We start from the raw sequence: 27,229 nt of genomic DNA, 5'->3' as shown, positions 1-27,229 counted from the left end.
ATTAATTTTTCACTATGAATTATGGGGAAATAGACTGAAGCACCTTCACAAATTATGGTTACTTATCAAGTATGTATATATATATACTTGTATATATATGTATGTATACATACATACTTGTATGTATATGTATATATATATATATACGCGCACACACATACACACACACATGCACACACACTATACAGAATAAATTGATTGCTTTTTGTTTGTTCCACTTGACTCTGAAATACTCTTGTTTAGTTGATTACATTCTAATCTCCACTCTATTACTTTGGCATTAACGTCAAGTATACAGAACTGGAAGAACTGAATGATGTATACTAGTAAATTCATGGGATAGGTCACTTGTTTTGCTACGCCAGACCTCTGACTGGAAAAGAGACAGATGTATCTAATATACCACATATAGACATATACTTGAATATCACATCTTCAAATATTTTTGAGGAATTCTCTGATATCCTTCTATATGAAAAGTTAAAAACAACAGCCCTAAGTTTCGGAATTTAGTTCTCCTCTTATTCCCCCTCCTCCTTCTTATAAAATAAAAGGGAAATTTACTATATATATATTTTCTCACATATTATTTTGTCTTAAAATATGTTCCTTTCCTAGCCTTAAAGAACACTGATATTCCAAATCAATTAAACTCAAGAAATTCGACTACATTTTAAAGATATACTTCTCTCATAATCTTAGGTTAAAAAAAGAAAAAAGCAAGGTGCAGAACAACATATACTTTGTTACTGCTTAAGTAAAAAGAAGTTAAAAAATGAAGAAGATACATATACTTATCTACATACATCCTTGGCAAGTTACAAAAATAATATCGGTTTCCTGTTGGAAGGAAACTGGGTAATAAGGAAACAGGTGGGATTCTTTTCACTGTACATTCTTTTATTCTTCTGAACTTTTGAAATTCTTTTTGAACCACTTTTCAAAGCATTTGATAAAAAATATACCTACCTTAAAAAGCGTTCATATAAATGGCCAGAAGCAACTGAAAAAATGTTTAGAATGTCTGCTTCATCTTTTTCTTTATGCAAACTTCTTGTGAAACTTGGAATAAAAAAGTAGTGATTGACAAGTTCTTAATCTGCATTTGCACACTTTACATACCTAATTTAATATGCATACTAAATTTAATATGCAATAAAAGTAGGAAAGCCTCTCAAAATAAGCTCCATCTCATACACAAAATTACTGAATCTTTTTATTTGGAGTATTCATAATTATAATTTCTGTTTTCTTCAGGTGTAAAAATGTATTTAATTAAAATTTTCATTTTTATAGGCACAGATATTTAGAACGACTAAAATTTGGAAAAAAATAACTTACAATCACCACAGATGTATTTTGCCAAATAGGAACTGTTATGACAGAGTATTTTTCAAATCTTATTATAATCTCTCAAATAAGAAAAATACAGTTGATACTCCAAGTTAGGGTTAAAATTTGGATAAAAAAGTGACAGCATGATAATATACACAATACTTCTGTAAGCTGAAGGAGCTTCCCTCCTGAACATGTCTTTTCTCCCTTCCTACACAGCAGTATTTGTTTTTGGTACCCTTTCCGTACAGCAAGTGCCATGCTATTGTTTAACAATTACCTATATTCATTCTTGTCTCCACTTTCTGGTTTTAATGGAAGATTATGGAGAGATACTCTTTAAAAAGCTCACATTCTGCTTCATTATCCCGTCAAATATACCTACTCTCCAGATGATCTCAAAATGAGGGGGTCTGAGACCTTCTCAATCAGTAATAGTTCAATGCACATAAAGGGACAAGAACACCATTCTTATCAAACAAGGCACCAACTACAGAAAAAGAGGCCTAAACTGGGCAAGATCGCAATGATAGGAGTGCCCCTGATTGGCGTAACACAATCCACTTAGGTTGCTGAATCTGGCTGGCTCAAAGTCAGAAATACAGAAATAGACAACTGATAGAAATTATCTCTGGGAGATAATAATCTCTCAGTGGTTCTCTCTCATAAATCAAATGAAGCTCAGATCTCTAAAACTGGCTTTCAAAGTTCTCTACAATGTGGATCTACAGCAGACGCCTTTGTTTTTGCCCATCTAATGTCCTTTACGTTTCTAGTAACAATCGCCTGGTATTTTTCTGGGGGAAGCATTCCTCCTCCAGTTGCATTCTGTGAGTCTACGACAGGCCTGCCCACTCGTTCTAGAGGTGGGCATACGACCCAAGTGTGGTTAGAGTCACAGGAACCAGTTCAGTTTGGGACAAATGGCTAACAACTGGACTAATGAGTCAGCCCTGGAACTTTTGCTGGCACTATATGGAAAGATGGCAAACTTTTCCTTGTAAAAGTTTCTCTGAAAATGAGGGAGGCATAGAGAATAGAACTAAGACATGGAAAAAGAGTTCCTAGGCCACGTCACCCGAATGCCCAAAGCCAGCTCTACTCCTGGACTCTCTACATGTGAGCCAATATATTCCTGTTTTGATTAATATTTATTAATATTATTAACATCGATTCCTGTTTGATTAGGCCTTGACCTAATTTATAGATTCCCTATTATATTCAATGCCCCAGTGTTCTAGCTAAGCTGGGCTATTTTCTGTTTAATCTCTTTGACTTCATATAACCAGGTACCTTCTCTCTATCTCCAACTTCTGAAGTCTTGTCCATCTTTTAGAGCGCATCTTAGCCAAGAAGTATTTCCTGAGGTTCCTCCTAACTAGATAAAGTCTTCTTCTCCTGTGGTTCGCAGGGCACTTGATTTTCAGCTGTCTTATAGCTCGTTTCCTATCCCGTTTTATCAACACTTGTGTATCAATCTCACCCCACATGAAGAGAGGATCTGCGTTACTTAGATGTTTACCATCTGCAGGCCTTCCACATACTAGACTCCTGATGGATCTATCATTATATGTTAAAATATTCACTGGTAATTACCTTTTAATAGAATCCCACATTCCTTTTTTCTTCTCATCTTTATCGGTTAGGAGATCTTCCTTAATTTTGTCTGGCTTTTTTTGCACCTAGATAGCACGGTAAAGAAAAATCTTAGAATTGTGCAGCTTTAAGTATTATGCAACGTGCTTAGAAAGTTAGAAAGTGCAAGGTGACCCCTGTAAATCTAAGACAGTTGCAGTGACGGAGCCAGGGAAGATCTTAGTACATTACAGACACAATCTGGTTTCAATTATCAGTTCAATCTCATCGTTAGCTCTTTTGGTGGTTACCTCCATTCTGTTAAATAATGTGCTTATACTTGTATTTACTGATTTTTCAACTTCAGCCTTTATCTACCAGCATATCTGCAACCACAGGGTTTAGGTATTTTTCATTCTTTGGGACGACAGACAAGCAGCTCCCTTCTATTGGTCTGCCTCTCTTTGTCTGGAAGTTTTGGGAGTAGTATCATTACCATTAGTTCTTCTACTGAGTATCTTTGTAGCTTCAAATAATACTTAAATGTCTATTTTTTGTTCCAACAATTTCAGGTTTCTCTCGCATGTAAGATAAGAATACTAATGGTATTTCTACCTTTTCCCTCCGCCTCCCACCTTACATTAGCTGAACTTTTACTTTAGCATCATATAAGGATAGGTACTACCTACATTTACGCTGGTAAACATAATTGTATCTACTGCATTTTGCTACATTTATTTTACAACTTGAAGATCAGCAAATAGTGCTTATTGTGAAGATGTAATTATTATTCACTGCAGAGTCTGCAAGGCCACTACAGCTGTATTTCCTCAGTGCAGTTATAGTAACCTGACCATCGTGCCACTCATGGGAGACTCTGGATATTTCAAATGGATTGTTTTCTTACATCCCACCAACACAAAAACATTTTTTCTTGGAATTTTATTGCATTTATTTTTCCTTGTAGTGAGATATGTTTCTTCCTTACCACATACCTAATATTTCCCAGTTTATTATTCATGTTCATTGCCTGGAATTCCTGTCTTCTTGGAAATGTTTTTTCCCAGAGCTCAGTAATTAACTGCCTATTTCTTTCAAGGATTTCTTTGCATTGTTTTTCAGATTAATTTCACCATTTCTTGACGTACCTATCTTCCTCTTTCTTGGTCTTCATCTTCATTGGACTGGCAAACATCTTCAAGGGGTGTGAAAAATTTTTCTAAACCTTCACTCTTCAGAAAATAACTTTGTCTTTAAGAATTTGGTTAAAGAATCCTAGCTTCAAAATAATTTTCCTCAAAATACTAAAGGCTTTGTTTTGCTGTCTGGTAACATTCATTTTGAAAATCAAAAGTCTGACGCTAGGGTTAGTGTCATTCTATGACTCTGACCTGCCTTTTCTCCCTGATAGTTATTAGGGTCTCATGTGGGCCATCTTTCACTCATGGTAATTTATGGACTCTTATGAACATTATTCCCTCTCCTTCTCTGTGAAATACCCTCCCTCTTTTTTTTTTTTTTTTTTTTTAAAGATTTTTAAGGAATCTCTACATCCAACATGGAGCTGAAACTTACAACCCCTAGATCAGGAGTTGCATGCTCCACGGAGCAAGCAAGCCAGTGGATCGTCCCCCTCCTCCATTGTCTATTCTTTCTCTATGGAATTCCTATTCATGGGCTGTGGAATTCATGGGCTGATCCTTAACATTGTTTATCTTTTCTGCTCTCCCTTTTCTGTCTTTTGATATAATTCTGAGATGGATGGTGAGGAGATAAAACGGTGTTATTAAAAAAACAACAGAAGGACTGAGGTGGGTGGTCTGATTCAGGTAGGGCATGATTATTACCTCAAAGATTTGATGGCTATGGTGAAAGAGTTCAACCTGCTCTGTACTATAGACCAAGAAGTCAAATTAGAACTGATAGGCAGAGTGCAAAAATTCAGCTCAAGAAAACCTAAGCGGCCTTTCAATGGTCAAAATAGCTCAAAGATGGAACTGTCCTCTCGTCCCCCAGCCTGGTAGAAATGGTATTTCTTTCTTGTTTGCAGGGCTAGGATAAAACTTCCTGGAATGCTGGTCCTATAGGGCTTGGTTGAGTTAGTATCTTAAGTAGCTGGTCTGGGTTTTGTGGGGTTTTTCTTCTGAAATGACCAGAAAGAAATGTATTCAAGAAGAGACTGTGTTACTATTGAGAAAGAAAATCAAGGTCAATACAGGAGGAAGAGAATCAAAGATGAATGTAAGCAACATGTATAACTGATCACAGGATAAAAAGCAGAGGTGATAAGGAATAGGTTATGATATGGGATGCAAGGTAAAATTTGGTGATACAGTAGTTTAGAATCTAGGCAATATGTAAGGTGTGAGGTTTGGTAGCCTGCTGTTATTGGATCTTAGAAATTACAACCACATTGTATTTTCTAGTTATCTTTGGAAATTAATTTCTGCTCTACTGCGCTGTAGATGGAGGATACACCCTGTACAATTTCATTCTTCTGAAATTTGTTGAAACTTGCTTTTCAACTAAATGCAAAGTTAATTTTTATAACATTTTATGTGTATTTGAAAGATTATTCACTTGGTGTTACTGGGTGTTGTGTTCTATATGTGTTTAGGTCAAAATTTATAATCTGTTCAAATCTCTATCTCTTGATATTTTGGTCAGTTTATTGTATCAGGTACTGAGAGATGGGCATTAAAAATAATCCCAGCATGACAGAGAACTATAAATTTCTCTTTCTAATTCTATTCCTGCCTTATATATGTAAAATGATTTTATCTTAGTAAGGTTATTTGTCTTGTTGCCCTATATCTCTGGTATTAGTATAGCTATGCCAATTTTCTTTAGCTTAGTATTGGCCTAGAATACTTTTGCCACTCTTGTATTTTATTTTCATCTTCATCCTAAAGTTGTATTCTTAGGTATGAGGTGTACTTTCCACAAGTGACATGTAGTTGTAATTTTAAAAAATCCAATATCACAACCTTTGTCTTTTAATTAAAACATTTAGTCTATTTACATTTAATGTAATTGGGTTAAATTCTAACTTATTATTTTGTTCCTCCTCCATATCCCATATATTCTACTTTATTTATTCTCCTTTCTTAGTCTGTTTATATTATTTCATTCCATTTTTCCTTTTTATTATGACATTATGCCTTGTTTCTATTCTTTTAGTGGTTATCTTAGAAATTAAACTCATATTTGCCTGAAAGTCTAAAAGTAATCATTACCCTTGCTCTGATCAGTATAAGAATTTTACATGTTATTGAAAACAACCCTATTTATCTTATGGCTTAAATGCAATTGTTATTTTTAAATTCTGTATATTTAAAAAAATCCTTCTAAGACATTACTTTTGTTTTATATATTCACTGTTCATAGAATTATCCACATAATTTACCATTTTCTTCTCTCTTTAATCTTTTAAAACTCAAATGTCCCACTAGAGGTATTTTTTTTTTTTTCTGCCTGAAGTACCTCTTTTAGAACTTTCTTTAGTGTGAGAGTGCTGGTGGCAAACTCAGTTTTTTCCATTTGTCCAAAAATACCTTGTTTTATGTTTCCTCTTGAAAGATATTTTTAGGGTAAATTATTCTAGCTTGGCATTCTTTTTTTCACTGAGTGCTTTTAAGTATCATTCCAGTATCTTTTGGCTTTCATTTTTACTGCTGAGAAATCAACGGTGAGACTATCTATAGCTCTTTGAAGGTAATTTTTCCTTTTTCCTCTGGTTTCTCTCAAGATTTCTCTTTGTTTTCTGCAGTTTTTTTTTTAATTTTTTTTTTTTTAACGTTTATTTATTTTTGAGACAGAGAGAGACAGAGCATGAACAGGGGAGGGGCAGAGAGAGAGGGAGACACAGAATCCGAAACAGGCTCCAGGCTCTGAGCTGTCAGCACAGAGCCCGATGCGGGGCTCGAACTCACGGACCGCGAGATCATGACCTGAGCTGAAGTCGGCTGCTTAACCGACTGAGCCACCCAGGCGCCCCTGTTTTCTGCAGTTTTATCATAGGTGTAAATTGTCTTGCTTGGTAATCACTGGACTTTCTGAATATGCAAATTGGTAACAGCCATCAGTTCATGAAAATTCTCAGCCATTAATGCTTCAAATATTATACTTTTTTCCTTTTTTAATGTGAGTATAGTTGACACAATGTTACACTTACCTTATTCTTTCATCATTGTCTGGAATTCCATTTAAAATGATGTTAATTATTCAATACTCATAAAGCACTTTACAAACTGAACTATCTTATCCTTATAACAAACATGTAAGGTATTATTACCCCCAATTTATAGATGAGGAAAATGAAACAAAGAGGCTAAGCAATCTGTCCAAGGTCACACAGCTAGTGAATGGCAGAGCCAGGTTCACTGCAATCCTGGTCTCAAATTTCTCACTCTATTCTCTGTCTTTTATGCTCTCTGCTGTACTATACTCTTTTTAAATGTCTCTGTTACATTTGGAATATTTTCTGGCCTTTCAGCTCACTAATTCTCTCTTTAGACATGTAAAAGTTATCCACCGAATTCTTAATTTTGGTTATTGTATCACTCAGTTTTAAAAGTTCTACTTAAAAAAAAAAATCAGATATACACTTTTTAATAGTTTTTTGGTCCCTGCAACTGTTTTCAAGTTTGTCTCTCATTTCTTTAAACTCTGTAAGCACAGTTGTTTCAGAGTCTGTGTCAATAATTCTAATACAGGAAGTGTTTATGTGCCTGCTTTCTGTTGTTTGTTTCTGTTGGTTTTCTCTGTGTATTTGGAGATAGTAATCTTATTCTAGGGATATATACGTGTTTCTTCCAAATGTCTGTACAACCTCATTAATCTGGAACTAGTTTAGTGCAAATCCAAGGCTCAGGGTTCCCTGGACCACTTGCCTGATACAAATTTGGGTTAAAAGACTGTGTGGAATAATTTACTAGGGTTCATCCTTACCCTGAAGCTATAGCCAGCTTATTGTAGAGAGGGTCTTCTAACAGATTACCCACTTTATATGGGTCCAGGATTTTACTTTCTGTCCCCATAACCCTGCAAATTAAATCAAAATGGTAGTTCAGGAGTACCAGGATGGACAACTGTTTTCAGGACAAGAGAAGCTTCTGTGCTTACTTCACTAGGCTCTTATTTTCCCTATAATTTTGGTTTTGTATTTCCTTGTTTTTCTTATTATTTTGGTACTGTCAGTTCCTCATTGCTTTTAAGATGTTTCAAAAACACTTATCTGACATCTTTACTAGTTTTAAGTAGGTAAGTTGGTCCAAAGAAATAAATTTGCCATCATTAAAAATTATTTTTCTATCTTTTTTTTTTTTTTTTTTTAAATAAATGAAAGAAACATCACTTTTTCTTTCAGGGCTAACTTTTCAATCTGTGCTCTTGATCTCAACTCTAGAGCCTAATTTATAACACTATCTGGCTATGGATACAACAGATATGACAGACCCATCCTAACTTAGAAAAAGTCTTTCCTTTTCTTCTACCTTCAAGCTCTCTGCCTTTCTTTCATGAACTTAACTCTCTTCTGCCTTTCATGCCACAGTTCCACTATGACACTTTAGGTAGTAAAATTATAAAATTAGTTTGCAAATAATCAATTAAGGACAAAAAAGAGAATTCTTAGTCTAAGAACAAAACCCATGAAGAGCTTCTGCCCCACACACTTGCACTTCCAGTATTTTGCTCTTGAAGCTGTTTATCACAACAATGACATCTCCCAGGTCTGGTTGAGAGTCAGTTCCTTCATGCCTAAAAGCAGAAAAACCTGTAAATGTCTATAATCAACTCAAGAAGAGACATGTAATTATGATGGTATAAATAACAGAATAAATTCATTTTGCAATGAACACAAGTATAACATCACTGTGTATGTATATTTGCTGTTTCTATAGTCAATTAAGATATGCTATAATACACAATTTTCAAAATTATCCAATTTTAACTTGATACAAATTAAAACTGTCCAAAAGTAACTCACTAAATTCCATATTGCCTAATCACTGAGCAAGCTCAAATTATCGCTGATCTTTGCCGTAGTATACCAAGATTACTGCTGAAGTCAAACCTTTCAGGTGTTTTTGGTATATTGCAATGATAATTAAAATATGAAGTGTTTTTGAGACTTTAAAATAAGTTGTCATATATCATAATCGAAGGAATTCTACACCAACAACTTTTCAATATCCACCATCTATTTTCAAATAGCAAAATTCGAAGTATTAAACCCATAAAACTGAAGATGTGTCTATTATGCTCATCTGCATGACCTGAATGTGTTTTATATTATAATGTATTTCATTGTCCAATTTTTGAAACTGCATGAACAAATCAAGTATGATAGCTCTGACCAATAATTTTTTTGGTAATCATTCTATGTACAGAAAAATGCTGTGAAAAACATTTACAATAAAGCAACAAAGCTGAATTTCGTCAATGAGGGAAGGCAACCAGATGTCAAATTAGTAGATACTTTGAGTTTAGTCAGGTTTAGAACACACACCTGAACATTTTCCTGAAATGGAAATCTGAATGGTTACAGGAGTATGTTGACACATGCCTCTGACTCCCTTTTTCTCCCAATTCCCCAGCTGAGGTGGCTAAACCAAAGTAGAAGGCACAGCCATCCCTGACAGTTACCCCCAGGAAAAAGAAAGGTTCCAATTTTTGTGCTAGTAATGTCAAATTTCTTAAAATTTTCAAGAGTTTCCAGTCATAAATGTTGCTCATGGACATCAGCAACTTTAGCCACTGAATCCACTGTCCCTCAAGAGCAGGTAGAGCCAGGTTGCACACACTGCAGCTAGACCCACACAAGATCTAGAGCAAACTCCCTCCATCCAACCAGATAGTAGAGGTAGTAGCAAGGAAGACTCTTACCCTATTTCAGGTATTATCGCAAGCACTTTAGAGATGTTAACTCATTTGATCCCTACACTCATCCTTTGAGGAGGGTACGACGATTATCCTAGACCCAAAAAGCCCAGGTAGTTGGGATGTTCACCACTGCACTATTCGATCTTTAAGTGATGCTAGGCAACTAATAGTCACTGGATACATAAGGACAGTCAGCAGCTTCAATGAAGGGAACAAGCTAAGCAAGCAGTCAGAGGCCATGGACTTCACTGGGAAAGAATTAATGCAGGGAAAAAGGGGAGCATTCAAATAATTTACATTCTCAATGAGATGTGGAAGAACACAGTATCTCAGTAAAAGCCATTTGCTGCAAAATGAAAGGATTCACTACATGTCAAGAAGCATAACTTTTTTTTTTTTTAAAAATGGACACATACTTATTTTCCTGGGAATCCTAAATATATTTTAAATTTTTGTAGAGGAAAAATAAATCACCCTCTCACTTCTTATCCAAGACATTAAAACCTTATTTACACAAAAATTTTAAAGTGGTTTATAGAACTCACCCAACTATTTGATAAATATCTTCAGATTTTCCTTGGCGTAATTTCAGTATCCAAGCACCTGGATTTGCTTTTAATTGAAAATATCCCTTTTAGGATGAGAAAAATATGATCACAGTTATAGGACTAAAAGCCTCCAATTGTTCAAAAAAGATTATACATGAATCATTCAGGAAAGTGTTTACTAAACTGGAGTGGATGAATTCTATAAATGAATTACAAAAAGGAGATTTTGCCATAGCCTGAATAACACATCCTGAAAGTATGATTCCCTTCATTTTTGTTTTACTTAATTACCTTATTTAAGGATCAATTTTGTTTTCTGGGAGCTTTTCAGCAATAGTAGGATAAAATCTATTTCATCTTGTTATCAGGAAAACTTCGAGGATTTCCCCCAAACATGTAATTACATATAATCAATTAAGTACTTATAATACTTACGAGATTGGCCATCACTATGGTATCGACCAAAACAGGTTTGCTTTTTGTGCCTAGTGTAAACTGCAGACCCCGAGGAGGTTGTTCTGTCATTGTATCGAAGCAGTGTCCTTCAAGTAGTAGATATTCCAGCTCATATTCTGCGGTGACAGTTCTCTCAATCTATGGGGGAAAACAGGTCATTATTTCTGGTGTTTAGTAATTCTCATAATATAAATTTTGTAATAAATAAACGTAATTAATATCAGTCAATGTATTGTGGGGGCAACTTCAAGTCTTTCATACTAGTGACTTAATGGTTGAGTCAATTTCTTCAAGACCAAAACTCATGATGAGTTTTTTTCTCCTTTCCCATGACATCAGCTCTACTCCAACCTCATGATATATGCACCAATATCACGGGAAGGAAAGATGACATCAAGTTGGAGTATTTGAAGATCTCTTCAAGAGAGAGTGAGATGGGAAACTCAAGGAATCTGCTTCATTGGCTGTTGCCCTTGAGCTCCTCCAGATCTGGCAAGAAAGCCAACTTATCACCTTTCTTGTAATATAAAAAGTTAACATTTCATTGTTTTGCACTCAAAATAAAATATGCTCATCAAAAAATTGAGCAAATATAAAAATGTGGAAAAGAGGAAAAAAACAGAAATTACCTACAGATTTAACATTCATTACACATAACACATTTCTTTTTCTTTTCTGTAATTTTTTTTCTAAGAAAATCTAACCAGCTGTTTCATTAAATAGTTTTCTATGAACACATCCCTGTCTCTACAAATCTCTTTTTAAAGAGCTAAGACTTTTGGGCACCTGGGTGGCGCAGTCGGTTAAGAATCCGACTTCGGCTCAGGTCATGATCTCACGGTTTGTGAGTTCGGGCCCGATGTCGGGCTCTGTGCTGACAGCTCAGAGCCTGGAGCCTGCCTCGGATTCTGTGTCTCCCTCTCTCTCTGCCCCTCCCCTGCTCATGCTCTGTCTCTGTCTCAAAAATAAATAAAACATCGAAAAAAAATTTAAAAAAAAGATCTAAGACTTTTTCCAGATTTCCCTCTATTGCAAATGTATTTTAGGGATAACACTTTTTCTCTACTTGATATGAAAAACACAAGCAAACATGAGGCTGAATCAAATGGTAAGTGACTTTTACATAGTTTGGTAATTTTGTTGAGCAGACGAAACAGTGATGCTCACTATACGGTATCATTTTATTTCGCTGTGAGTTTTTGACACTATTTTTTGGTGTGTTTAGGATATAAAGTATTACAAAACATTCTCTATTGGATAGCTGCTTTTCCTCACAATCACCACAGAAAGAATGATAATACTTGTGTGCAGCATTTCTCTTCAAGTTCAGGTCTTAAGAACAAGAGGTAAGTACTTTCTTTGACAACAGTGCTTGTTTCAACGTTAGCTGGGATCTGAATTACTTGAACTTCTACTAGTCTAGCAATGAGCTTCACCTACATCACGCACGTGTGCCCCCAGTCCTGACAGCACCACGTGTGCAAGGAAACATTCACAGGAGACGGTCTCAGGAGGGGAGAAGAGTGAAGTCAAAACAAAATCACAGAACTTTACAGACGAGGAACCGTACCTCACAGTGGTCACGAAGCTGAAATATTTTTCTTTAGGAGTTACATATTAGGGCAGAGTCCAAATACACATCAGTTTGAGACCAGTAATACTTTTATTTTATAATATATTAATGTGAAACTTTCTCTTGTCCCTATAGATTTGGATAACAGACATCAATTCTACGGACTTCCTCAAACTACAACACCAAAAACAGACAATCCATTTTTCAAAGAGTTGTTTCTAGTGAATATCATAAGTTCATTTCAAATAATTTCATAAAGGTAATTTAAGTTAAATTAGTTTCTATTATCAAGGTTTATTTTTTTTTTTTTAAATTTTTTTTTCAACGTTTTTAATTTATTTTTGGGACAGAGAGAGACAGAGCATGAACGGGGGAGGGGCAGAGAGAGAGGGAGACACAGAATCGGAAGCAGGCTCCAGGCTCCGAGCCATCAGCCCAGGGCCCGACGTGGGGCTCGAACTCACGGACCGCGAGATCGTGACCTGGCTGAAGTCGGACGCTTAACCGACTGCGCCACCCAGGCGCCCCTATCAAGGTTTATTTTTAGCAAGGACAGGAGTTTGTGGTCTTTTATGATGTTTGCATTTCCTTTATGTGCTTACTTATCTGTTCTAAATGTTAGCTTATTGATATGAGACATGAATTTAATACCTTACAAATATAACTTTGGGTGCATATTAATATTACTAAATATAAGTGTTTATTGTCCTGTGGCTAAATAGTAAGGAAGTTAGCTTCTTCCTTAAAAAAAGTATAAGTTTAATTATAAAGATTATCATTTGGATTTATTAACAATTATCTATGGTAGTAAAATATGAATTCTTTCACAATTACACTGGCAATGGACATCTAAATTACAGCTGACCCTTCTTGTTACTATGAGCACTGGGTGTTATATGTAAGTGATGAATCACTGAATATTACTCCTGAAACTAAAATTACATTATATGTTAACTAACTAGAATTTAAGTAAAAATTTGGAAAAAATTAAATTACAGCTGGCCTTTGAACAACATGGGTTTGAACCGCACGGTTCCACTTACATATGGATTCTTTTTTTATAAATACAGTACAGTACTGGAAAAGCATGTCCTCTCCTGTATAATTTTCTTAATCAGGTTTTTCTTCTCCAGCTTACTTGGGTGCTATACGTAAGTGATGAATCACTAAATTCTATTCCTGAAATTATTACATTATATGTTAACAAACCTGGATTTAAATGAAAAAAAAATTTACATCCATGTTTTTAAAAACCACTACGATAGTGTTAAAGATAAATACTGAAATAAAATTTCCTACTATAAAAAAAGAATTTTAAAAATTAGTAATTTATGAGAAGTACAATATATACGACATATAAAAAATATGTGTTGATTGCTTATGTGAAGTAAGGCTTCTCGTCAACAGTAGGCTATTAGTAGTTAAGTTTTGGGCAGGAGTCAAAGTTATATGCAGAGTTCTGACTGTGTGTGTGTGTGTGTGTGTGTGTGTGTGCGCGCGTGCGCGCGCGCGCGCGCGCGTGTGGTGGGGGCGGGGGGAGAGGGGGGCGGTGTCAGCGGCCCTGCCCCTGTGTTGTTCAAAGGTCAACTGTACTGCTGTTTCGGAGGCAGCTAATACATTGTTCTATGAATTCCTTTTTAACACAGCCACCTCCTATTATCCTTTAGCAATCTTTTATTCCTCACTTTCTCTTTAGGGGTAAACATACACTAGTGTTTCAGGTGTTTTGGTATTTTTCGGATACAGGCTGTGATTTAATATAACTGAGGAGCCTTTGGATGAAGTTCTAATAACAAGCTCTGAGGAGAACCACCTCTAAATTCCAGGGAAGAGGATCATCTCACTTTAAGCTTCCCTAGAACCACTTCTGTCACCTTCGATTTTGGCATTAATGATGGTTGTGTCATAAACACATGAACAAAAGTCCTGGTGAGGGAGAGTTTTACGCCATCAAATGTTTTTAGGTGTCTATGAAACGTCCAGGGATTAGACGCAAAGGAGTACTTGCACGAGCCAATGCGTGGGACAAATCTCTATCTGTCTCATTTTTGTCAGCCGTACTTTCCCTTTTACTTGCAACTTCTTCCCTCTACTCCATCAAGTGTCTCTACTTTGTGATTTCAGATTCTTCTAGGATTGTTGCGGGTCATACTGGAAGTATGCACAGAACGTAGCGGGAGAGAAGAGACTTACAAGTAGTTAACTTTCATAGCCCCGAGAATTTGTAATTTCCTTTGGTTTATTCATATCATCTATGAAGTAGTCAGAAAAAACTATTTCTCTTTATTTTAATCTTCTAAAATAAATGTAACTATTGTTCATTTAAATAGCTTCTAGAAGTATCTGGCTGGCTCTTTGTATAATTTTTTTTTAAATTTTTTTTAACGTTTATTTATTTTTGAGACAGAGAGAGACAGAGCGTGAACGGGGGAGGGTCAGAGAGAGGAAGACACAGAATCTGAAACAGGCTCCAGGCTCCGAGCGGTCAGCACAGAGCCCGATGTGGGGCTCGAACTCACAGACCGCGAGATCATGACCTGAGCTGAAGTCGGCCGCTTAACCGACTGAGCCACCCAGGCGCCCCGTGTATAATTTTTAATATATATTTTAATATAAATACATTGTATATTTATTAATAGCTTCTAAAAAGACACTGCTGTATCTGCTAGTCACAACAATGTGTAGTTAATCTCCATTAACTGTTTAATAGCTGCTTAACTTTTTACCACAGATTCAATTTAAATCTTTTCTAAGCCGTGTTGATTCTCCCACCTCAAACTCTTTAGCATTTGGGTTGGAACTTATAAATTCATCTTATTGGTATAGATCACTGAACTCTCTTAATGGAGAATCCAGACAATCCTTTAAGAGAGCTGGCTGATCACAGAGAAAACAGGATTGTTTTTTACGTTTTGACAAACTCATTTCTGAATTTTCTCTCCTGGATTATGTTATTTTGCTGCTTTTCTATTCTTTCCCGATATTTGAAGGACTGATTATTGGTGATGGCTATGGCAGGGTTTTAGGTCCTTCTCTGGGTGGCTGAGGCTGACAGCAGTAGGTGTGTTCCCCAGAAGTGATGGGAAACCACACAATCTATTCACAACTGGATCCGAAGAAACCTGCCTGGAAGGAAAGTCTTTAGACAAAGGTAACACACGAGAAACAAATATGATGAACAATCTTAACCATTTTATCAGCGGTAAAATGTTCACAGCCTAGGTTAAAGCAGTAGCTACAAGCAGTTGCCACACTCAGAGCTGGAAAACAGGTCAGGGCTACGCAGAACCAAGCCAAGAGGGAAGACACTAAGAAGGAGGGATTTGCTCCCTTCTCTGGATACCTATTCTCTAGGTAAGCTCTCCTAAAATGCTTCTGTTTTTAGGAGTATTTTGGGGTGCTTCAGTGATATCCAAGAATTCTGCCACTGGTCCAGTAATGTCATTAGCCACGAATCAGTTCTGATTTCTGAATCCCATTTTTTGAAAGACCGAGTGTATTTTAAAATAGTCTCCTCCCCTTTTGTGGGCCCTGGGTGGAATGTAATAGGTGGGGAAGAGAAGGCTGGACATTTCCTGGAGAAGGATCACAGGGTGGGGGTGCAGGGGGTGGGGCCAGAGGGTGGGCAGAGGTAGGGTAGGGAGTGTAGGGGGCAGATGGGAAGCAGTGCACCCAGCCTGCAGTTTTGAGAGCGCCCTGTTCCCTGCTTTCTACCCTAATCTCGTTCGGGCTGTTTTCTCTGGCCATGCGCTGTGAGGCAAAACAGGGTTTCAGCTAAAACTGTTCCTTCCAGAGTTAAAAACAAAACCTGAGGGGCAAAATAGGTATTTCACGGTGTTGTCCTAAGTCATCCAACTCCATATTTCCTACGTCGTTCATCTTAGAGGAGCACCTGTGAAGTAGGGGTCTGAGGCAACAAAGAAGGTAAGAGTACCTAGGAACCTGGAAAACTAGAGAAGGTGAATTTGTAAATTAAGGAAACTCAAAAATCAAAGGAAAGACTGGATCAGGACTTAGAACCATAAGGAAGAAAATTCTGGGAGCAGCCATGGCATGATCAGTCATTGCTTACAATTACAGTGGCTGACAAGAATGTACCCTATTCCTCTTATCTTATACAACTTTACAGGACAACTTACATCCTTGAGGTGAATATTATCAAGGTCACAATTGCTGTGTACTGTTTCAACCAACCAGCCTTCAGGAGTAATCATGTTGAGGGTTAGAAGGGGTGCTTCAGGGATATCCAAGAATTTTGCCACTGGTCCAGTAATGTCATTACCCACTAACATCAGTTCTGGCTCCAGAACAAAACGATAAAAGCTGTCAACAGAACATAAATAAAAATACATACTATGACCAAAACTGAAATTTCTTCTAAAATGTTTAAAAACTGAAAATCACTTACGAACATGACCAAAAAGTCTCAAATTAAAAAGACTAAAACACACTGTAACTGCAGAACAGTTAATGCTTATAAATGGTACACAGTCTGTTTACACTGTCATCTATTACAAGATTGTATACATCATATATCCTTGTTAATTATTTCTTAATGAACATGGTTAGAATGCTTTTAGGATATACCGACTTATGTGGGTTCTAGTATTATGAGCTGTATTTGCTCACTGATCCTTCTTCAGATTTGACTATTTGTCAGCCATTTTATTAAATGTTGGCACCACTAATTGTATGAGGAGAAATGATAACCAGAAAGCAAGTAAATTGCTAAAATTCAAGCTAAAATTCTGATGAAAGTTCAATTAAAAACAAATAGGACTGGGGCACCTGGGTGGCTCAGTCAGTTGAGTATCTGACTCTTGACTTCAGCTCAGGTATGATCCCAGGGTTGTGGGATCAAGTTCTGTGTTGGGAAATGCAAGGTGCAGGGGGAGGTACAAGGTGAATGAGGGGTGAACAGGGGGTATGAGCCACCCCTGAAGCAGCTGAGAAGAGAAAGAATGCAGAAGAGGAGAAAAAGTCTGGGCTCCAGAGGAGAGGTTACTAAGAGAGCAATTTATTTCTTTTAAAAAAAAAAAAATTTTTTTAACGTTTATTTATTTTTGAGACAGAGAGACAGAGCATAAACGGGGGAGGGTCAGAGAGAGAGAGAGAGAGAGAGAGAGAGAGAGAGAGAGAGAGAGAGAGAGAGGGAGAGGGAGACACAGAATCTGAAACAGGCTCCAGGCTCTGAGCTGTCAGCACAGAGCCCGACGCGGGGCTTGAACTCACGAACCACGAGATCATGACCTGAGCCGAAGTCAGATGCTTAACCGACTGAGCCACCCAGGCACCCCTTTTTATTTCTCTTCTTAAATTGAGTAAACTCTCAGGACGGAAAGAAAAGGGCTGGCAGGGAGGTCAAAGACATGGAACAAAGGAGATATGTGACAAAGCAAGTGTGGGTTCCAACAGGAAGGGAGGATTAGCTAAGAGGAGATTCAGCACCCCTTCCCCTACCCCGCAGGAAGGCTGGGACACGTGGGAGACACAGCAGGGTGCCCACAACCTGTGCCACGTCTGAGAAGGAGGGACAGTATTCTAAAAGCAAAGGGCTTGGGGACCAATGTGTCATCTAGTTTTCTTGATAGATGCTACCGAGTAAATAATACTCTGTTGAGCCCATAGTTCCAAACCAGTTTCAAAGTCTTTGTGTTGCACAGCATTATTAACTGCTCAAAGCATCTGTCTGGTACATTAAGGGTCATTTCACCTTAGGTCAAGTTCTTTCCTTCCTAATGGATTATGCTTCCTTATGTTCAATATTCTTACTCTTTATAGAGATACTATGGAGAGCATCTCTAGTCATGTGAATAAAAATTCTGTACTCACAGAGCTAACTGACCTCTCTCCATTAGTGGCTAAAATAAGATGAAAGCTTTTGTTTGGATTTAGAGGGACGTAATAAAATTTGAAATACACAAGATAAATGAGAAGTATGAAAAGTGAATGAGATATGAGGACATGAGTCTCAGGAAAGGAATGAATGTACCCTAAATTTTCATCTAAATTCCTTACATTTCCCATTTTATTGCTTTCCAAATACTGTATTAAAAATATTTGCCATGTTTAAAATATCTGCTCAAGGCAATAACCTATGTTTATCAATTACAACAAATACAATTCAATAAGTAAACAAGGGACTAACTGAATGCAACTTTTCTGTCTTGTGTTTGCATGGTACATTAACAAGCTTTTTTTTTTTTTTTTTTTTTTTTTTTGCCCTGTGACACCTGAAAGATCCTGCATATTCCTATCAGAGACGGTGGCTCAAAATGATAGTGACCCTGATCCAGAAAGGGGAAGAGGGGTAAGTTTTTGTCCCCACTTTAGAGACCATGTTATTTCAACAGTTTTAATGTGAAATATTTGCATCTGTTCTTGTGCCAGTACCATACTGCCTTGATGATTACAGCCTTGTAGTAGAGGCTAAGGTCTGGAATTGTGATGCTTCCCACTTTGGTTTTCTTTTTCAACATAACTTTGGCTATTCAGGGTCTTTTGTGATTCCATACAAATTTTAGGATTGTTTGCTCTAGCTTTGAGAAGAATGCCAGGGCAATTTGGATTGGGATTGCACTGAACGTGTAGATTGCTTTGGGTAATAATGACATTTTAACAATATTTGTTCTTCCAATCCATGAGCATTGAATGTTTTTCCATTTGTGTCTTCTTCAATTTCCTTCATAAATTTTCTATAGTTTTCAGCATACAGATCTTTTACATCTTTGGTTAGATTTATTCCTTGGTATTTTACAGTTCTTGGTGCAATTGTAAATGGGCTCGATGTCTTGATTTCTCTTTCTGTTGCTTCATTATTGGTGTATAGAAAGACGACTGATTTGTATACACTGATTTTGTATCCTGCAACTTTGCTGAATTCCTGTATCAGTTCTAGCAACTTTTTGGTGAAGTCTTTCCAATTTTCCATGTAGAGTATCATGTCATCTACAAAAAGTGAAAGTTTGACTTCTTCTTGCCAATTTGGATGCCTTTTATTTCATTTTATTGTCTTACTGCTGAGGCGAGGACTTCTAACACTATGTTAAACAACTGACAGTGGACATCACTGTTGTGTTCCTGATCTCAGGGGGAAAGCTCTCAGTTTTTCCGCCATTGAGGATGATATTAGCTGTGGGCTTTTCATATATGGCTTCTATGATGTTTAGGTATGTTCCTTCTATCCCGACTTTCTTGAGGGTTTTATGAAGAAAGGATGTTGTATTTTGTCAAATGCTTTCTCCATCCAAGATAGGACCATACGGTTCTTATTCTTTCTTCTATTAATGTGATGTATCACACTGATAGATTTTCAAATACTGAACCAGCCCTGCAGCCCAAGAATGAATCCCACTTGATTGTGGTGAATAACTCTTTTGATACACTGTTGAATTTGATTTGCTAGTATCTTGTTGAGAATTTGTGCATCCAAGGTTCATCAGGGATATTGACGTGTAATTCTCCTTTTTAGTGGAGTCTCTGGTTTGCAAATCAAGGTAATGCTGGCTTCATACAATGAGTCTGAAAGCTTTCCTCCCATTTCTATTTTTGGAACAGCTTGAGAAGAATAGGCATTAACTCTGCTTTAAATGTCTGGTAGAATTTCCCTGGGAAGCCATCTGGCCCAGGACTCTTACTTATTGGGAGATTTTTGATAACTGATTCAATTTCTCCGCTGGTTACGGGTCTGTTTAAATTTTCTATTTCTTCCCATTTGAGTTTTAGTAGTGTGTAGGTGTCTAATTTGTCCATTTCTTCCAGGTTGTCCAGTTTGTTGGCATATAATTTGCATAGTATTCTCCGATAATTGTTTGTATTTCTGTGGTGTTGGTTGTGATCTATCCTCTTTTCATTTGTGATTTTATCTATTTGGGTCCTCTTTTTGAGAAGTCTGGCTAGGGGTTTACCAATTTTGTCTGTTTTTTTTCAAAAAACCAGCTCCTAGATTCATTGATCTGTTCTGGTTTTTTTTGTTGTTGTTGTTTTTTTGTTTTGTTTTGTTTTTTTTTTTTGATTCTGTATTGTTTATTTCTGCTCTAATGTTTACTACTTCTATTCTTCTGCTGGCTTTGGGGTTTCTTTGCTGTCCTGCCTCTAGTTCCTCTAGGTATGCTGTTAGTTTTTGTATTTGGGATTTTCCTTGTTTCTTGAGATAGGTCTGGATTGCAATGTATCTGCCTTTGCTGCATCCCAAGGGGTTTGGACTGTCGTGTCTTCATTTTCACTTGTTTCCATGTATTTTTTTTAATTTCTCCTTTAATTGCCTGGTTGACCCATTCATTCTTTAGTAGGATGTTCTTTAACCTCCATGCATTGGAGGCTTTCCAATTTTTTTTTCTGTGGCTGATTTCAAGTTTCATACTGTTGTGATCAGAAAATATGCATGGTATGATCTCAATTCTTTTATATGTTTGAGGACTGTTTTGTGACCCAGCATGTGATCTATCTTGGAGAATGTTCCATGTACACTCTAGAAGAATGTATACTCTGCTGCTTTTGGATGAAAAGTTCTGAATCTATCTGTCAAGTCCATCTGGTCCAGTGTATCATTCAAGGCCATTGTTTCTTTATTGATTTTTTTGCCTACATTATCTGTCCATTGTTGTAAGTGGAGTATTAAAGTCCCCTGCAATTATAGTATTCCTATCAATAAGATTGCTTATGTTTGTGATTAACTGATTTATGTATTTGGGTGCTTCCAAGTTGAGAGCATAAACATTTATAATTTTTAGCTCTTCTTGAAGGATAGAACCCCACCATGGTACTGGCACAAGAACAGAAACATAGACCAATGGAATGAAGAACCTGGAATTGGACCCACAAATGTATGGCCAACTAATCTTTGACAAAGCAGGAAAGAGTATCCAATGGAAAAGAGACAGTCTCTTTAGCAAATGGTGCTGGGAGAATGAAACTGGATGACTTTCTGACACCATACACAAAAATAAACTCAAAATAGATGAAAGACCTAAATGTGAGACAGGAAACCATCAAAACCCTAGAGAAGAAAAACAATCTCTTTGACCTCAGCTGCAGCACCTTCTTGTTTGACACATCTCCAAAGGCAAGGGAAATAAAAGCAAAACTGTACTATTGGGACCTCATCAAGATAAAAAGCTTTTGCACTGCAAAGGAAACAATCAACAAAACTAAAAGGCAACCGATGGAATGGGGGAAGATATTTGCAAATGACATATCAGATAAAGGATTAAACTTACCAAACTCAACACCCGAAAAACAAATTATCCAGTGAAGAAATGGGAAGAAAACATGAACAGACACTTTTCCAAAGATATCCAGAGAGCCAACAGACACATGAAAAGATGCTCAACATCACTCATCATCAGGGAAATACAAATTAAAACCACAGTGAGATACCACCTCACACCAGTTAAGAGTGGCTAAAATTAACAACTCAGGAAACAACAGATGCTGGTGAGGATGTGGAGAAATGGGAATCCTCTTGGATTGTTGGTGGGAATGTAAACTAGTGAAGCCACTCTGGAAAACAGTGTGGAGGTTCCTTAAAAAATTAAAAATAGAATTACCCTAAGACCCAGCAATTGATCCTGCATGAATCAATACAGGAGTGCTGATTCAAAAGGGTACATGTACCCCAATGTTTATAGCAGTGCTTTCAATAATAGCTAAATCATGGAAAGAACCCAAATGTCTATCAACTGATGAATGGATAAAGATGTGTTTTACATATACAATGGAATACTACTTGGCAATAAGAAAGAATGAAATCCTGCCACTTGCAACAATGTGGATGGAACTGGAGGGTATTATGCTAAGTGAAATAAGTCAGTCAGAGAAAGACAGATATCATATGTTTTCACTCATATATGGAACTTGAGAAACTTAATGGAGGACCATGGGAGAAAGAAAGGGAAAAAATAGTTTCAAACAGAGAGGGAGGCAAACCATAACAGACTCTTGAATGTGGAGAACAAACTGAGGGTTGACAGAGGGGATGGAGAAAGGGGAGAAATGGGTGATGGCCATTGAGGAGGACACTTGTTGGGATGAGCACTGGGTGTTGTATGTAAGCGATGAATCATAGGAATCTACCCCCCAAACCAAGAGCACACCATATATACTGTATGTTAACTAACTTGACAATAAATTATATATAAAAATTTTTAATTGCATATAACAATAAACATTTTCTGTATTATTAAAAGATTATTCTACACTAACTACATCTCAATACTTCCGAATAAGAAATGAGACAATATCATAAAGTTCATTTTGATAATTCAGCTCTGAAGTACTGAAAGTATATAAACACAAAAATGGTTTAATTCAACTTTATATAGGTATTTCTACATCACATTTTCAAAAATACCCATGGACAAACATAAATCCATGTAAATACTGTAATTATGTCAGATCAATTTTACTGGTTATTATAATTTTGCATCCATTAAGGTGAATAAATTATCTTTGGTCTTCTGATCTTTTTTCAGTTAACCATCTTGTGAAGAAAAAAAAAACAGACCCAGTAATTATGGTTCTTTCTTTTAGTCTTAGCATCTGCAAACTTTTTGAAATGAAATTATGTTCACTCAGACTCACCTTGTTAAAGGGGCTTCTGAAAGCTTACCCCTACAGTTCATGAACAACTTTATCTTCATGTTGATAATCTTGCCAAGTACCTGTGAGAAAAAAATTCCCATATTTTATATTAAATAATCTTAATATCTAACATTTATTAGGCATTTACTATGCACCAGGCACTGTGTTCACACCTTTAAAAAATGTTTTATTTATTTTTGAGAGAGAAGGGGTGGCAAAGAGGCAGAAAGAGACAGGAACAGAGGATATGAAGAAGGCTCTGTGATGACAGCAGTGAACCTGATGCGGGGCTTGAACTCACGACCCAAAAAATCATGACCTGAGCCAAAGTCTGACACTTAACTGACTGAGCTACTCAGGTGCCCTGCGTTCACACTTGATATTCATTATCTCATGTGATCCTCATAACAGCCTTTAGAGGTGACCACCTTCACAGCTGAGCCACAGAGAAATGTAGTAGTAATTCACCCAAGATCACACAATAAATCATGGCCAGGGTCAGATTTGAATCCAGACAGTTGATTTCATTGCTCAAGAGTTACGCGGCCTCCCTTTTGCCTAATGTGACCTTCTTTCATGGTCTCCATATTTCCTTAGTATTGAAGAATAAGTAAAATAATTGCTGGAACTATGACGTATGAATACAAAGTGCTGTCCTCACGGCAACAATGGCCAGGGTGCCCCAGTCCATTTGGAATTCTGCCCACGTGGTAGAGATGTAGGAAGTTCCTAGCTACATATGGAGGAAATACTGTCTCTTTTCCTGGGGCATATGATGTAGGAGAATTATTAATTTTGGTAGTCCCTACCTCTAGAAGGCAAGTCAGTGCAGATTTGAAAGATATTAGTCAACAGAGGACATAGAGAAAGAAGGATGAGAAAAGGCACATAGAACAGGAAAGAACAGGCTTGAGAAGGAATCAGGACAGACTAAGGATTTCAGAGCCCTATTTCCTATTCTATCATTCCTCATATTTGCTACAACAGAGGTCACTGAGGCAGTTTTTCTCAAGTGTTCAATGAGAAATTATCCATTTCTTCCAATAAATTATGTTTTATAGCATAAATTTTCCTTATGGTAAGAAATAATAAATTATATGAAGTGCTGAGGTGCTCAGAAGGAAACATGTTATTATTTCCAATCACATAAACTGGGATCCAATCCCATATTTTATATTTCCATTTAAATTCCTATTTTATTCCTAAATTCTACCTTTACATAAAAACTTCGGAGGTAAGCAATGTTTTTTTTTTTTTTCTGAATGACTCTGTAGGAATAGGTATTTATACACTAAAATGCATCATACTAGCTCCATGCCTTACAGATACAATGATTGATTACTGCTTTCTTTTAAATTTATTTATTTTGAGAGAGAGAGAGAGAGAGAGAGAGAGAGAACACACAAGTGCGGGGGGGGGGGGGGGGCAGAAGGAGAGACAAAATCCCAAGCAGGCTCCATGCTGTCAGCACAGAGCCTCATGCAGGGCTTGATCTCACAAACTATGAGATCATGACCTGAGCCAGTATCAAGAGTCAGATGCTTAACCGACTGAGCCATCCAGGCACTCCTTGATTGTTGTTTTTTAAAGAAAAATCCGAATAGTGTGTCTCAGGAAGTTCAAATGTGAAGGTACACAAATGTTAAAAGAAAGGACGGAAGTAAGTAAACCAACTATGGAATTGTTTGCCTTGCTTATATACTGAGCATGTAGAATGGCAAAGCCTTTCCAAAATTATTTGTCCAAATAATTATAACAGAGATCTATAATCCCCTTTTCCAATATGATTTGCTAGGACAAACTAATTTCTGATGGACACTGCATTTTGAAATTCAGTGGCATATACACCTGTAGGACCCGGCTGGATCCTTCACATCTTCCACCAGACTTAGTACCTAAATACTTTTGCCTGTTCCCAAAAGCGAGGCCACTGTCAAAGAACAGTTTTCACTTCTGAGAATACTTTTTAATTTTTTTTAATGTTTGTTTAGTTTTGAGAGAGCGAGAGCGAGCACAAGCGGGGGAATGACAGAGAGAGAGTGGGGACAGAGGATCCGAAGCGGGCTGGGCCCTGACAGAAGTGAGCTTGACACAGGGCTCAAACCCAGGCGCCCCTACTTCTGAGAATATTTTTAAAATATGTCTTTAAAACAAGCAATGAGTAATTTCAAATAGGAGTACTCCACAATTTTGAACACCACTAGAAAAAAAAATCTCAATTTCCAATGTAAGTAGCTTATGTGATTTAACCACTGAAAGCTGCATCGCAACTCAAACCTCTAAAGTTTTCAGTACAATGCAAAACCACAGAATGTCCCTTCAGAGTCTGCTAGCGGCCTCCTAGTATCCTTCTCCCCACTTTCTCAGTGAAAGAATGTTCAGTGCACAGCTTCCAGGCTCCCTCGGAGCCGGGTGTAGCCCGATGAGTCGCTACAGTGTGGTCAGTGAGACAAGACTGGATGGGTATGCCCTTGCTCTCCCCTTCCCGCTCACAGGAACACAGAGGTGGGTCAGAGAAGCCTGACTGGATCTCAGGCCACGAGACACCAGCCGCTTCAGGAGGAAGACTGAACCACCACACAAAGGCTGGCCGAGCCCTCACACCGTGGGGCCGCCTTAGCCACTCCAGGCTGCTGTGAGATGAGAGAAATAAACTCCAGTCTTGAAGGTTCTGTTACTTTGGCCAAACTTTCTGAATCTAACCTTCACTCACCTGTTTGGCTATTGTTACTTATTACACCATCGGCTTCTCCAGAAGCCATTTCTTCAGAACTCGAGACAGGGTGAAGACAGGAAGACCATGTGTTAGTTAGCTCAGAATGCTGCCACAGAATACCACAGACTGGGTGACTTAAACAACAGAAATTTACTAATTTTCAATCAAGAGGCCGGCTGATTCCATTTCTGGTGAAAGCCCTCTTCCTGCCTTGGAGGCAGCCACCATGTTGCCACGTGCTCACATGACCTCTGCTTTGTGTGTGTGTGAGGAGAGAAAGAGAGCTCTCTCTCTTCCTCTTCTGTAAGGATATAAATCCTATTGGATTAGGGCCTAAACTGTAAAATCTCATTTAACCTTAATTACCCCCTAAAGGCCCCATTTCCAAACACAGTCAGAGGAAGGGTAGGGCTTCACCATATAAATTTCAGGGGAGGTGGAGACAACAATTAAGTCCACAGCAACATCGAACCATGGGCCTGCCATACACCTCGTGCACTGGCTTATACGACTCAATTTTCTACATTGAAATATGATTAAAATGTTATACAGAATAAAGAATCAAGAGGACATAAACACTATACTTGAAAACAGACCTGACAGATTAATGATAAATTTCAAAACAAAAGTATGTAATAAAATGACATATATAGAATATATAATAAAAATATTATCTCACAATCAATAACTGGGCCATCTTCTGTGCCTCTCTTGTCAATGGATCAACAATAGCAATGACATCAAAGAACATATCATTCTCTTGAGGATTTATCTTTATAATGCTAGAAAATAGAAAATAAGATGAAAGGGGATGAGTTAAATCTCTTTAATTATCTAATAAACCTTAATCTCACTATATACATTCTTATAAATTGTTCTCTTTCTCACTAGATTAAAAAAACCTGGTTATTTCACAGATGAAAATGCAAATTTAAAAGCCTCATGTTTGTGTTCAATAAACTACAAAACTGGAAGGAAACAGAGAAAATAAGAACTTATGAATGAGTGATTTTTAAAAACTCTTCAAAGAACAATACTATTACAGTGAAAACTCTAACTTTAACCTCCCCCAAATTCTCATGGACCATACAACATAAAAAATAAAAACCAGGTTACTTTTGTGTTGGTTGAATATATTTTTTCAGATTTGAGAATAAAATTAACTGTTCAGTAGTTTTTTGAATTTAGTATTTAAAAAACTCCAATATATCATACAACAGGAAAGTTCAGGAGGTAAAAGCCCAAATTTATCATACTTATTTTTGGCCCCAGGCACCTTCTCCTGAGCTCCTCCTCTCAGTCTTCCTGCTTGTTTCTTTCACTGAACTAAGTTCTAAGTTGGAAGATGGACTCATCTTTACAAGGAACACAGAGCACAGACGAGGCCAGTGAAAGATAATAAATTTTATATTTAATGTAATTCAAAGTTAAAAGTATATACTTGACTAAAAGTACAGAATATTCCAATTGAGTTACTGTTTTAACACTGTAATAATACAGGAAGTCAGTTTTTTGAGATGTATGAATTATATTTTATGTATTACAAAGGGATGAAGGTTA

General features: G+C 37.0%; 1 protein-coding gene across 4 annotated transcripts in view; it reads right to left on the bottom strand.

Moving 5' to 3' along the window:
- The window catches only part of UGGT2 (UDP-glucose glycoprotein glucosyltransferase 2), a 192,162-nt gene that overhangs the window by 21,024 nt on the left and 143,909 nt on the right, over positions 1 to 27,229 (bottom strand). For all 4 annotated transcript variants that reach the window (XM_019444060.2, XM_019444061.2, XM_019444062.2 and 1 more), the window contains 8 exons: positions 26,349 to 26,451; positions 22,954 to 23,033; positions 16,512 to 16,695; positions 10,779 to 10,937; positions 10,341 to 10,426; positions 8,586 to 8,670; positions 2,932 to 3,017; positions 970 to 1,062 (listed from right to left, as the gene is read on the bottom strand). In XM_019444060.2, coding sequence (XP_019299605.2) covers positions 970 to 1,062; positions 2,932 to 3,017; positions 8,586 to 8,670; positions 10,341 to 10,426; positions 10,779 to 10,937; positions 16,512 to 16,695; positions 22,954 to 23,033; positions 26,349 to 26,451 — 876 coding nt within the window. The remainder of the gene's footprint in view (positions 1 to 969; positions 1,063 to 2,931; positions 3,018 to 8,585; positions 8,671 to 10,340; positions 10,427 to 10,778; positions 10,938 to 16,511; positions 16,696 to 22,953; positions 23,034 to 26,348; positions 26,452 to 27,229) is intronic.

The sequence above is a fragment of the Panthera pardus genome, unplaced genomic scaffold (genome assembly GCF_024362965.1).
Source record: "Panthera pardus isolate Hobbes unplaced genomic scaffold, ASM2436296v1 HiC_scaffold_1, whole genome shotgun sequence".
NCBI lineage: Eukaryota > Metazoa > Chordata > Mammalia > Carnivora > Felidae > Panthera > Panthera pardus.
The sequence above is the reverse complement of the archived record's forward strand: the minus strand, read 5'-3'. Positions and strand labels throughout refer to the sequence as shown.